Source organism: Drosophila obscura, unplaced genomic scaffold, assembly GCF_018151105.1.
Source record: "Drosophila obscura isolate BZ-5 IFL unplaced genomic scaffold, ASM1815110v1 contig_150, whole genome shotgun sequence".
Lineage (NCBI taxonomy): Eukaryota > Metazoa > Arthropoda > Insecta > Diptera > Drosophilidae > Drosophila > Drosophila obscura.
Window position 1 is genome coordinate 8,919,146 of NW_024542736.1, and position 13,642 is coordinate 8,932,787.

Genomic DNA, 13,642 nt, shown 5'->3' on the forward strand with positions numbered 1-13,642 from the left:
GGCAGCAGAGGCAGTGCCAGTGCCAGTGGCTGCAACGGTAGTAAAAAAAAAGTAAAACAGAAATACTTTCCTTCAGATTTTAATCGCTCACGTGAGCCCTGGTACAGTGTGTGTCTGTGTGCGTAAGTGTGTGTGTTTTGTATGAGTGTGTGTGTACCTTTCGCAGTTGTTGGTGTTTGTATTTTTTACATATTTAGTCGTCGAGCGGATAATGTGTCGCCATGCTGCCATCGTCATCGTTGTCGTCGTCGTCGTTGTCGGTGTTTTACTTTCAGTTCAGACTGTTACTGTGGCCAAGCGTCATTGTCGTCACGGTTGCGCAGCTCCACGAACTTCTGCATTTGCATAATGCACTTGCTGAGAGATCCGGTAAAGCGTGGCCCGGATCCCAACCCGCTGGCGGGAGTCGTCTGTCCCCGTAAAAGTTCAAAGCTGATCAAATATTCAATGGGATGAGCCCATGGGGAAATCTAACCTATGCCAATGAATGTGCACCACATATGCAGGGTTTTTCTGTACATATATTTAAGATCCATTCGTGGCATAAATAATCAATATATAAAAAACAAGAGTGGATCACTGTTATCCAATTTATGGTTGCTTGCTGGCAAGTCAAGTCTTTTCTTTCTGTTTATTTCCATATTTAGATTTAAGATATGCGTGCCACAAGTTTTTTTTTCTTTCAAGTTTCAACCCTTCTTGAAGGCTTGCATGCCACGAACTCCGATATCTGTTACACAGCCAACGTCAACGTGGCCCAAGTTGCCACAACGTAAGTGTGGGCCTGCAGCGAGTGTTTTGTGCTTGTGTTTGGGCCATGAATAGGCAACAACGGTATGATGGTTGGGGTCCACCCAGTCGGGGGGCCAGCATACATATCCACGTCGTGGTAAATCGATCAGAGACCGCATCGAGGTATAGTAAAATGTCGCCATTTGCGCCATCTCAGCGCTCGGCTCGCTCATCTCTTGGAGTGACCTTGAAAAGACTCACACAAAAACCCGCATAGCCCTATTCATCCTTTTGCATGACCAAAAACCAGGGCCATTTGCGACCTCAGTCGCCAGCCACTTTCCACATTGCCACAAAATGTTCCTCAGACTTTGGTCTTCGTCTTCGTTTTGTCCTCTGCCTTTGCCTTTGCCCGCTTCTAATACGCTTTTGGCCAAAGTAACAGTTGTTCAAATGTTTTCTATTGTTTTCACGCTCAACAAAAGGCAGACAATTAGTTTTCTTAAACGACAAATCAAGTAGAAATTAAGTGGTGGCGGGTCAGGGCAAGAGCTAGAGCTGAAGCCAAATGCCAAGGCACAGACAGGGCCTTCTAGCTCGTTGTGGCTGCTGCTTCTGCCGCTGCTCCTTCTGCTGATGGTGGTGGTAGTTCTCTGGTTATTTGGTGAGAAAGGGCTCACGAATGATAACAAAACAAAAGTGGATTATTGGCTCTCAAGAGCACATAAACAATAGCATGTGCTGCTTTGTGTGCTGCGTCTGAGCCTTTGTTTGCTTGTCTATTGGCGGCATGCCCCGTTCTCGCTTCTCGAGCGGCTCAAGCGGCTCAAACCGCTCACCCCACGACTTTGAGGTTTTCGCATAATGAAGAGTGATGGGTGTGTGCGTGTAAAGGATGTAATCTAAACGCTGTTAGGGCTAGCCACCACAGACAGTGCTGCTCCCAACAGAGCAGAGCCCTGAAAACGAGCATCTAACATGCCACAGAGTGACGCGTATAACAGAAAAGTACATCCATAATTGCTGCCCATAAAAGAAGGGAAATTACCTCTTCGAGGGATATTTGAAAATGGCTTAGCATGGACAACAACCAATTCGAAGATGGGGAAATGCGCATGCCTGAGAGTGGGAAAAGTTCGTGAATCGCTCGCTCGTACTTTTGGGTGCTCGGGTTGGACACTGCCGAGCGCACACTGCTCGGCTATTCCAAAAAGGACTTCGACGCGACGGCGACGCCGACAGAATAACGGTAAGCGAGCCGATATGTTGACTATTTGTGAGGCAGACGAATGCGCTTCGCTTTCAGTTTGAATTGTGTCCTCGTTAAGAAAGGATATTCGTTACATTGTTGTTAAGTTGTTATTATAATTTCTCAAACCAAAAAACCAACCGACAAACCAAAAGCAAACCGACAGCCAACTGCTCGATAAAGAGAATTCAAAATATAAAAAAAAAACCCCAAAAACGTAAGAGAAACTCAAGCCAAAAATCAAGAAAACAACGACGTGTGCGACTCATAAATAAAATAGAAACAAAAAAATACAAATGCGAACTGAAACAAAAAATAATCTTATCAAAAATATAAAAATGCAAAAACTAAAAAAAAACGAAACTTTTTAAACAGATAAAATAAATATTTAAATAAATTTCGCCTATGTTCTTATTTTGTGTGATTTTTAAGTGTTTTTTATAATTTCCTTTGGTGTTTAGATTATTTGCTTGGGTGTTTCGAATTCAGTGAGATCTAGAGTATAAATTTGTGCTATAGCTGCCAAAAGACTTTTATCGCACCGAACTGGTTATAGTTTTTCAGTTGTTCAGTTTTATAGTGGATGAATGGAATTTTATAATTTTTTTTTGCTGCAGGAAGCCCTTGCCTGATCTTCGATTTTCTGAAAATCCATGAATTGATATTTTATATGAAAATCGTTTTGAGTATTGAATTTCTTTGAAAATCGATATGAGTATTAGTATCAGTATTTTGGAAATATTCAACTGAACTTGTTCTGGGTTTCTTGGTCTCGTTGTCGCTTTTGAAAGCATCGATTTTAGTCGCTATTTAAATAGACTACCACAACCGTTTCTGGGTGCATATATGTTTGTTGTTCCCGCTGTGTTTTTGGCCACATTATGTACAACAACAGCAGCAGCATAAAAGAACACAGTGGCAACAACCACAGGAGCCTGCCACTTCGGCTTATGTGGCACATAAACCGACAACGAGCAGCCAATAAATGCTGCTGCCAGCCAACGCCGACTGCCACCGACTGTCGCACTGGGGCGCTCCTTTTCTATATAAAAAAAAGGCCATTGCAGCTGTGTGTGGGTATGTGTTTGGGTGTGTGTGATTCATACTTACACACACACACACACACACACAGGAGTGCTGGGTGTTGTGTGTGTGTTTTGTATTTTTGGTGTGTTTCATGCAATCGTCCTGCTCCTCGTGCTTGTCCTCGTCCTGTTCCCGGTCGTGCTTTTTTGTGTGTCTTCTGGCCGCGAGTGCTTCCTGGCTGTGTGTCCTGGCTTGTCCAAATAAAAATATAAGTTTATATTTATACATAGCATTTGTCTGTCTGTCTGTCCCACTGTCACGCTGTCCCGCAGTCCCCGCAGTCCCTCCGGTTTTCCGACCCTTATCCCTTTGTGAGCATGGCGCTATAAAAACCGGAAGCGTTAGACTGACGTCGAGGCTGCGCCTGATTCTGACACTTGCCAACACTTGGGGCGTACAGGGTGTCAGGCTTTGGGCTTTTGGATGCTGATACTGGCACTGCTTCCTCTGTGTTTCAGGGTGCTTCTGTCGTAAAACCCATCTCCATTTCTTGTACGTACTCGTACTGTTTTTTTTTTTGGCACTTGTACTCTTGTACTCTGCTCCTTTTATGATTATTGTTATAATTTTTTCGCTGTCTGAGCTGTCTGTTTCTGCTTTTGGCACTTAGACATTGCGTTACGCGCACTTTCGATGTTCCCCCTCCCCGCCTCACATAACATTTTATTTTTTCTTGGCTCATGTTACGCTTTGTATGCGTACCAGGCAAGTGGGGAGTGCGCCACGCACGAGCACACAAATCGTAAAATATTAAATTTAATTTCTCAAATGATGTGTGAATGGCTTAGTCTTGATATATGATAATGCTTGAGCCAGAGCCCAAGCCAAAGCTTCAAGAGGAACATAAAAAAAGGGAAGACGTCTGTTTTATAGGTTTTTCTGGGGGCTGGCAGCAATTGTTCAAGAATCAGTGAAAGTTAATTATAATTTTTGTTTGTTTGAGCATTTTTCGTTTTTTAATTTTTTGCTTGACAGAATAATATTAGATATATGCTTAGGAATACCGAAACTCCATTGCATATTTAATAGTATTTTGCCAAGTTTTAAAACCATCAATTTAAATTGTAGAAAAATCAACGGAATTTCCAGCATTTTGTGCATGAGAGATTCTGATTTTGAATTATAAAAAAAGCACACACACACAATTCAAAAACCAAATGAACTTTTTCCACACAAATTTCATTGGTCTGTGATAAGTGAAGGTCAAGCAAAAAGGGAGAATTTTTTATGCAAAATTAAAAAGCAACCACAAACAACACGAAGCGGAACAAACAAAACAGCAAACGGAAAAGAAAACCACAGAAAGGCAGCATTTCAAATTAGTACAATTGTAGAAATTATTTAATGCCCCAAATGATTTGCGCATAAAACTCGACAAAACAACAGCAGAGCAGCAGCAGCAGCATCGACAGCATCGGCAGCAAAAGCAACAACAGTGCGGTTTCACACAAAAAAGGCAGCCATAAAAATTATTTAGCCAAATTATAACACAATTTATTTGCATCATCAACTGCAAGGCGGCAGGCAGGCACTTCATTAAACATCAAAGCGAGCTGTGTTTAACCGCAGAACGTGCGAATTCTACACCGCAATACCAGCAGCAACAGCAACAGCAGCAGCAATAAAAAGCAACACCCACTAAAAGTGCAGCTGCAACAGGAAACGGAAACAAAAACGGTAATACCATGTTGGCCATGCCCACTTTGATGATGCCAGCCACTGCACAGATGACGCTCAGCAGTCAGCCACTGTCGGTGGGCGCCAAGCCCTACGAGACCAAGCTATTGGCCATCCACCAGACGCACATGCAACAGCAGCAGCAGCAACAGGCGCCCTCCCAGCAGCAGCAGCAGCAGCAGAACGTCAAGCAGCAGGCCCAGCAGATGACCATTGTCACCACTCAGCAGCAGCAGCAGCAGCAACAGCAGCAACAACAGCAGCAGCAGCATCCCCAGTCGCAGTCGCCACACCTGCAGCAGCAACACTCGCAGCAGCAGCATTCGCAACAGCAGGCCGTGGCTGCCGCAGCCGCCGCTGCTGCCGCGCACCATCAGCAGCAGCAGGCGGTGGCCGCTGCCGTCTGTGCCGCCCAGCAGCAGGCGGTGGTCGTCCAGCAGCAGCAGTATCAGATTCACTCGCAGCAGCAGTCGCCCCAGCAGCAGGTGCTCAGCATCTCTCCCAAGCAGGGTAAGCAAAACAGCCCTCACCCCTATACAGATACGAGCATATACATATGTACCTATGTACATATGTAATGTATATGTAATTGTCATAGCCGCTATGATGGTGGTAGATGTAATAAACTTCCTCCTTTTGGGTAATGGATGGAGGAACGCTTTAAGGTGCAGGCTCGCCCCATTTGTTTACGAGGCATTCCAACACTTTGGGGCACTTATCGATTGGGTTTTATTGCCAGCTAGAGCCGGAAGGGGCGGGCATAGCTAGGACTAGGCCTAGGGGCTCAGACGCACGAGTCCTTACAAATTTCACGAGTTTTACGAGGAGTTCGGGCAGCAGTTCAAGTAATGCTTTTTATGGTTTCGTCGTAAAAGCCGGCCAAGCCTCTAATAGCCATCTAATGTTATTTGGCCTCAGAACGAGGGCCGCGTGTTTGTCAAAGTTTACGTTTTCACTTATGCTTCTCCCCCTTGAAAACTGAAGACGTTTTCACGTATCCGTAGCCAAGTAGACGTAGCCGTATCTGTGTCCGTGGCCATCACAATTATAGAGCATGCAGCAGGGCAGCGCAAGGTGTCTGACTCAGCTTGTGCCTTTGTGGCTCTGTGCTAAATCAAATAGAAATCAATTTGAAATTATTGACAATTTCCACATTGGCAGTGGCTCAAGCAATGCCTTCGATTCAATTCGATTCTGATCCTGATTCCGATTCCGGCTCTGATTCTCTGATTTTGTCATAGTTGGCATTCTGACTAAACGAACGGTAAACACACTGCCGCACGCCGAGCAAACAGAGAAAAAAAACCTATAGACAGACAGCGTGGGAGGAAAAGTAAATACCAGAGAGGCATCCACAACAACGTTCTTTCGTCTTGCCACAGTGGCAGGTGGCAGTGGTGGGGGGAGCCCTTGTCTGTTGTTTCGTACAGGGGAAAAGTGCACTCGACAAACAGCAAAGACGGTTGGGGGGCTGGCCAAAGACGTTTGAGGAAGACGGCGGCACAGACAGGATACAGCCACACAGACTGCCAATTGTGCCAAGTTGAAGTGCAGCGGTCGTCGTGGCGTATACGTAACATTTAGACGCACGTCCACACTTGACCCGTTGAAAGGCACACAGAGAGCTGCGAGAATTGAAAATCGAAGCGAAGCGAAGAGTTTTTAGGGGTGGGCAAAAGTTTTGTTTGCAAAGTTTGCTGCTGTTGCTTTGCGGCAAATTTGTTTTTAAATTTGCAGTCAGAGTCGTCGACGTCGTCGTCCCTCTCCCAATGTCGAGTGTCTGTTGAAATTTTCAATTGAATTCGTTGTAAGATGCAGAAACAAATTGCCAAAAGAAGAAAGCGGGGGCGCACAGAGACGTAGATAGAGTGAGAGAGAGAGAGAGACCTAAAAAGAATGTAAAAAGTTGTCGTCATTGCGAAGGCAAACAACAGACAAAGGCGCATTGCCAGCAACAACGAAAAAGCGTTCCCAGCATTGAGAGCAACAACGAGAAAGAGAGAGCGTTGAATTTGGCTTATAAAGTGGTCCCCGACGAGGAGTCACTCCCTCTACTTTACCCCCTGAGACCATTCGGTCCGTCTCTGTGTGTGTATCTGTGTGTGTGTGTCCCACCCGCCGAATGTCGTCCTTTGTTAGACCGTAAGGACGTTGACTGATGCGTTCGCCAGGCGTTGGCACAGCTGCCAAGTAGCCCCAACATTCTACCCCCTCTGCTCTGAACGGACGTGGGTGGGAACTTTAAACAGGTGATCGATTTTTCTGCTTGTCACTTTGGCTAAAAACTTTTGAAATAAAATTTAATAAAATGCGATGTGATCCGATCTGAGGCCAGACGGACAGAATTTAATCCGCTTGCAGGCGGCTTGCGACACCTCTCCAGCTGCGTGTTCCCAATTTAAATATGGCATATTTAAATTATAAAATAAAATGAAATAAAATAAAATCAAATAGATTAAGGCTGTTTATGGACCCATTTTGCAATTCCTCACTGAAATTATTTCAATTTATTTCCGTTTTTACTTGCTGCATCGCTTATGCATATGCATTCATATTTAAATCACTCAATATTTCTTTTTTTTTATTGCATAAATAAGCATATTTAGTGATTATTTAAATCCCAAAGATGCAAAAAAAAAGCACACAGAGCTGTATGAATATTTTGATGGAAGGCATCAACCGATTAAACTAGTAATAATTATTGGGAATTAAAATTACTTGACAGTTTTTAATATTAAAGAAATTACTGAAACACTATACGATATTTGCACTCAAATTGTAATCAAAAGCTGAATAATTACCAATTATAGATTCTGTACTTTAAATTCTGAAAATAAATTCAGTATTCAGGAACTGATTTTGAGTTAATGTATTTTCCGCTTACCCGAGCAGACACAAAGGCTGAATCTGATTCGTGTGCGAGTGCGAGTGAGTGTCCTCCCATTCAATCATCCCACTCACTGCACTAATGGTAATGATGATGATGATTATGATGATGATGGGGCGACGATTATTATTGGCAGGCGGCGCATTGCATGCCGAATGCATTTTGTCAACCTGCCTGCCCCATCCAGCAGGCTGCCAGCTGCCTGCTGCTCGCCGCTAACTCATCGCCCATTACCGTCATTATTGTGGCCGTTAAGTACGTTTGCAGCCATTATCGGAGGTCTTGTCGCTGGTCGTGTCTGCAGTTATGCTTTAAATATGCCAACAACGTCCTCGATGGCTCCTCCTGATGGCAATTTCACCCCACTTCCACTTCCATGGCACTCGTCTCGCCCGCTCCCGTTCCCGCTCCCGCTCCCGCTCTGATGTGCTCTGCTCAATGGTTTTTAAAATTGAAAACTATATATCAATTGCCTAGGCGAAGAGCATAGTTTGTCCGTCGATAGTCTGGACCGGAGCAGCAGTCGCCGGCCTTGCCATTGTCGCCTCCTCCTTGTGCTCGTTGCTTTTGTTGTCTGGCTCTCTGGTTCTCTGCCTCCTGGTGCTGGTTTCTCCAGTTTCCAGCTCTGGCGCCTGCTTCCATCTGCTTGCATCTCCTCTGTGGTTGTTGTTGCGCCGCCTTTCTTATGGGCTTTCATTTATTTGCTATTAACCTGTCATTGTTCATTTTTATTATTGTGCGGTTTTTATGCCCTGCTCGCCTCGCCTCGCCTTTTTTTTTTCGCTTTGTCTGTTCGGCTCTGGCCGCTGTTGCTATTGCAATCCTGTCTCGCGGCATTTTCCGGCACTTGGCAACTCTGCACACGAGTCTGTACGAGTTTGGGTATGAGTATGAGTATGAGTATGTGTGTCTCAGCGTGTCTAGTCATGTGTATGGGTGTGTGCGTGTGCAATAAATTGTTATTATCGCTACGTTGCAGCATGTCGTCGTCCTTTTGGAGGACAAGCCGTGTCCACCGCCTCCAGCACCGCCGGGTACGGGTCCGCTTTGCCCGTCGCTTGTCCTTTCCGCTGCTGCCGTCGTCGACAGGCAGTGCAAAAGATTTATAACTTTTATTATTATTGAAGCTTATTTGCCGTTTAATACTTGCCGCATTTATCTGGCACCGACTTCGGCACAGCTCAGCCATAGTTTACGACTGGAAAATCAATCATACGCCATGCTGACGCCAAGTCAAGCTCCCAAGCTCGCAAGCTCCATGAGCGTCACCTGCCAGGCGTGTCCCTGTTCCTATCCCTGTCCCTGTCGTCTTGTATTCATTTTTCACAAACAAGAACAGCGACTGACACTCATTGATGTTGGGTGTCATTAATGTCTTTGCCCTCCTGTCCATTCGCTGTCCACTTTGGCCTCTAGACACTCCCCCCACCAGACGCCCAGTCCGCCCGCACTTGGGTGCCGGAATGCAGCACAGGAGTTTGAAGAATACACAAAGCACATCAGTCTTATATATACTCGTATATGGCGATATGGCGGAGTTCAGAGAAGTCCTACAACGCGCCTGTTTGGCGGGCGGGGGGTTCGGTAAGAGCTCTAAGCCGGTCACTTAATTTAGAGGGGGGCCATGCCCCCATGCCCAAGTGGACTGTAGATTAGTATGCCCGTCGGCTGTCCAGCGGGCTGATGCCTTGTTATTAAGTGGACGCTGCAGTTCCATTTCTACCTCCACCTTCGCTGGCAACGCCAGTGGCAAATTCATACTCGTACTTGGAGAGAGAGGAGAAAACTTTTAACAAACGTCAGTTCTCCGATTCCTCCTGGTTCCGTTGTTGGCTTAGCCACAGACATCCACTACCTCTCTCTCTCTCTCTCTCTGTCTCTCTGTGTCTCTCTGTCTCTAACTCTCTGGTGCAGTTTTTTATTCCTTGGCTCTTTTGTTTTTTGTTAAATGCCAGCAAACAACAAAAGCAGCATAAGGCAGTTTGGACAGCCGGGATGAGCATACAACTACGTAGCTAATACTTTAGCAGCCGGATTAGGTTCAATTGGAGCGGGGTGAAGCGGGCTATGGTGGGCGCTGGCGGGCTCTGGGCTCTGGCCACACAGTCGTGAGAAACAGTCGGGAAAACAGAAAAAAATCTCAAGCACACACACACACACACACACATTCAGGGAAACACACACATTCAGGGAAAGAGAGAGAGAGAGAGAGAGAGAGAGAGAGAGAGAGAGAGTGAGGAAGAAATAAAAACTGTTGTACCAAGCATTAAAGTTTAAACGTTGGTAAATTCCTACAGCTTCCGCTTAGTTGGACTTCATGACAGTCACTGTGGGGACAATGAAGCGCTTGACTGGACAATGCCAGCCCAGGCAGTTGTGTGGCTGTGGCTGTGGCTGTAACTGTGTGCGCTATGCGAGTGGGGTTTTTGTGTGTGTCGTTTTTGGTTGGGTGCCCCGCCAGGTGCGTCAAAGTGCGTGCTGCGGGGGATGCCAATGAAAAGGCAGATTAGAAAAATCGATCAAGCTGCACAGTGCTTGGGCCGTTTCAGTTTTGCCTCCTCTGTTCTCTCCTCTTTAAAGCCTTCAAAATGCTGCCGTTGGGCATCCTGCGGGCACTGTAATATTTGATACACTCGCACAACATTTTATATGTACAGTCTACACTCGTTCCCACATGCAAATGTATAATGTGTCCTCCTGTTCCTCTTTCTGTCTGTCTGTCCGTCTGGCGGTCTTCCTGTCGAAAAAAAAATCGATGTTGGCAGCAGCGGCAGCAGCTTTAAAAACCGCTTTCCCCTCGAGGTCAGCTTGGGGTCAGGCCAGAGCCCGAGCCAGAGCCGTGGCGAGTCGAGCCTGGCAGCCATTTTGCAATTTCGGTTGCACTGAGAGCCGCCTTCTCGCCTTTGTCTTTGTCTCTGGCTGGCGCCTGGGACTACCGCCAGCCACAGTGGCACAATGCAGTCAACGCATTTGACAGTGTCATTCCAGCTGGCAGGGACAGGGGCAGGGGCAGGGGCGGCGTAGAGTGTCCTGCCAGGGATCTGGCATTCACATCAAAGCGTATTCCGGCGGTAGCGCAGGGGCGTAGACGCGCAAAATAGTAACTGCACCGCTGTACCGCCCCTTCTTTCTTGGCTGCGTCTAACTACGCTTCTGGCTGCTGCTGTTGGGTGCTGTTGGCTGCTATTCCAGCCCCGTCGTTATCTTGGCCATGCTCTGGCCCTGACCATCGTCAACAGCATCCACTCTTGCCTCTCTCGTTGTGTCGCCGCTGCTCAAATGACTAACAGCAGATGGGGCGGCGACCGCACACAGAAACCCACAAAGCCACATCCGTCTGTGCCCCGCTTTTGGTCTCGTTGGGGTCTCGGGTGGGTTGGGTTTGGGTTTGGGTTTGGGGTTGGGGGCATGGCCTTTTGTTCCGCAGCTGCCGCGTGACCAGGCCAAACAAGCAGCCCGCAGATCGTGCAGCCACCCCGACCCACTCCACTCCACTGCTTTTGTGGCAGCCCCGACAGTTGCCCGTTCGCTGATTTGTATATTCCGTGGCAGCATAATTTATTGATTGAGTGTTTGGCCAGTCCGCCAGCCACCTCAATGTCCCCTGGTTCCGATTCCGACTTTCAATTGTCATTGCGAATATTTCTCTTCATTTTTCTGTTCTCTCCCGCTGTCCCCCTGTCTGTCATTTTTTGTTGCTTCCGTTTTTGTTTTGCTTCTTTGGGTTCGGTTTTTTGTGTGCTGCTGGTTTGATTTTGTCAGCTACGCTTTGTTGCGCTTTTCGCCAGCTCTGCACCAGGAGAAGCCACCGAGCTCTGCCACCGTACCACCGTCTCCGCACCGTTGAAAATTTAAATTGGTTTGTTTTGTACTGTGGCGGCTTCTGTGTGTATGTGTGTGTGTGTGCCCCATGCCCCACGCTTCTGATTCTAGCTGCTCTGCCATAAAATTGCAAATTGCAATTCGTTGCCACGACTCGTTGGCACGTCCCCGCTGATGCCACTGGTCTCTCCTCTCACCCACTCAAGATGTCTGCCAGACATCAGCGACGGCATCTCCTCCTGCTCTCTCTGGCTCCCTGTCTCCCTGTCTCCCCATGTTGCGCATCGTTGACAAAGTTACGAGAAACTGTGGTGAATTTTGTTTGAATTTTCGCATGCAACTGCCACCGACCAGCAGTCACTAGCCACACCAGCAGTTGCTGCCGCTCCACAGCTCCAACTCTAGTTGTTGCTCCATCTTCACAGCTAAACCGCCAGCTTGGGGCCGCCTGCCCCGGCCCCTGCCCCTGCCCCTGCAACCAATCCAAACCGTAGCTTGTTGGTCTGGCAACTCGTTGCGGCTGGCAAGCGTTGATGAATGAAATGCAGTTAACACCCGAAAAGCATTGCCGCTTCTGTTGCTGCCACCGAGCTTCTGATTTGTCTCCCACCTCTCTCTCTCTCTCTCTCACTCTCTCTCTCTCTCTCTGTCTCTCTGTGGCGCCAGCTTGTGCGCCATTCGGCTTTGTGCGCTCCAATTAATCATGACTCCAGGCTGGGATGGGGCCGGGGCCTCTCATCCCAATCACTTTCTGCTTCATTAATGATCGCAGCCAGCCGCAAAAGATAAGAGTCGCAAAAACAATTTTTAATCATAATGGGATCAGGACCGGGCACAGTCCCCCATACCTCGGCACACAGCCAATCTGAGGGCCATTGCCAACCCCAAGCGAGTGGGCCCAGGGCTTTGTCAAACTTGTTGAGGCGCCCGCATCGGCAGGAACAAGACAACACAAAGACAGGACAGCATGTCGAACAGGCGGCGGCGGCGGCGGCGGCAGCGTGGAGGTGTTGCCGTTTAATGATAACAATAAAACAGCTCAAACAGCGAGAGGAGGCATCAATGTCACATATGTGTAGAAGCTTGGGGGAGACAGACTGAAAGAGAGGGTGAGTCTGGGGGGCAGAGTTTGTTGTGGCACCAGCAACTTTCAACTTTTACGGCGCACGAGCAGCAACAAAAATAAAAGCATGAGGGTGCTTTGAAAAATTGCGACAGCAGCAGGCTCAGCAGCAGCAGCGTTAAATCAAAAAATTATATAGTCATATAGTCAGGAACACACACATGGCAGCAGCATAACAGGAGCAACATGTTTGATATTTGGGTGCGGGCGCTGACATGGGCACACCTCCGCCCCCCCACCATGTGATAAAAGCGATAGGAAAGAAGAGCTGCAAAAGCGACTCACAGGGCGAGGGAGGGCTGGCACCACGGCTGGCAAAAATTAATTTATAATAGGCATCCTTTATGAGATGACAAGGATGCTGAATAAGATAATGGCATCAACGAGCAGCCCAGCACCAGCCTCAGCCTCAGCCCCAGCTCAGCTCCGACAAGCAGACAAATGGCGGTGGCGGAACAGCAAAAGGCGTAGTCCGGGCGGTGCCATGTTTTGGCAAATAACGAAATTACTTAACGCAGTGGGGCGATGGGAGCGAGTGGAGTGAGCAGCGAGGCAGCGAGCAGCGAGGCAGAGAAGCGAAGCAGTGGCGAAGGGAACAGCCACCGATGAAAGCCGAAGGAAAATAAGATGAAGCTTGTAAGCTGTTGCTAATAAATATTTAAAAATGTTTTTGCTGTTTTCCTTTCTGCCACATCTGCATACACAATACATACATATGTATGTACGGCTAGTATGTGTGTGCTTGGGGGGGAAAATGAGAAAATGTGATTTAAGGCGGTCTGATTGTCAGCAGATAGGCACAGAGCTTCAGGGTTGGGGCGAGCTACCAGCTCCCAGTGTGAAGCAGCAATTAATTATGCAAGCTGGGGAGGGGGTTGAGGTGGTCAAGGCGAATCGGGGGTGCGTTGAACTCTGTGGCAGGTGATGGACTTTAAACGGACTTTTGTCTCGCAATTTTAAACACCTAATTCAAGAGTTATATTTGCGTCGTCTAGCTGCAAATGAACACGACAGAGTGCGGAGGGGCCCTCCATTTAATGTGTCTCATTGGCATTAACAACCGACT

The 13,642-nt window shown here is 47.4% G+C and overlaps 1 protein-coding gene across 1 annotated transcript in view; it reads left to right on the forward strand.

Moving 5' to 3' along the window:
* The first annotated feature begins 4,227 nt into the window (after positions 1-4,227).
* Positions 4,228-13,642, forward strand: part of LOC111075932 (nucleolysin TIA-1) — a 35,204-nt gene continuing 25,789 nt past the window's right edge. Inside the window, 1 exon segment of the mRNA XM_022369460.2 lies at positions 4,228-5,254. Coding sequence (XP_022225152.2) covers positions 4,753-5,254 — 502 coding nt within the window. The 5' untranslated portion in view covers positions 4,228-4,752.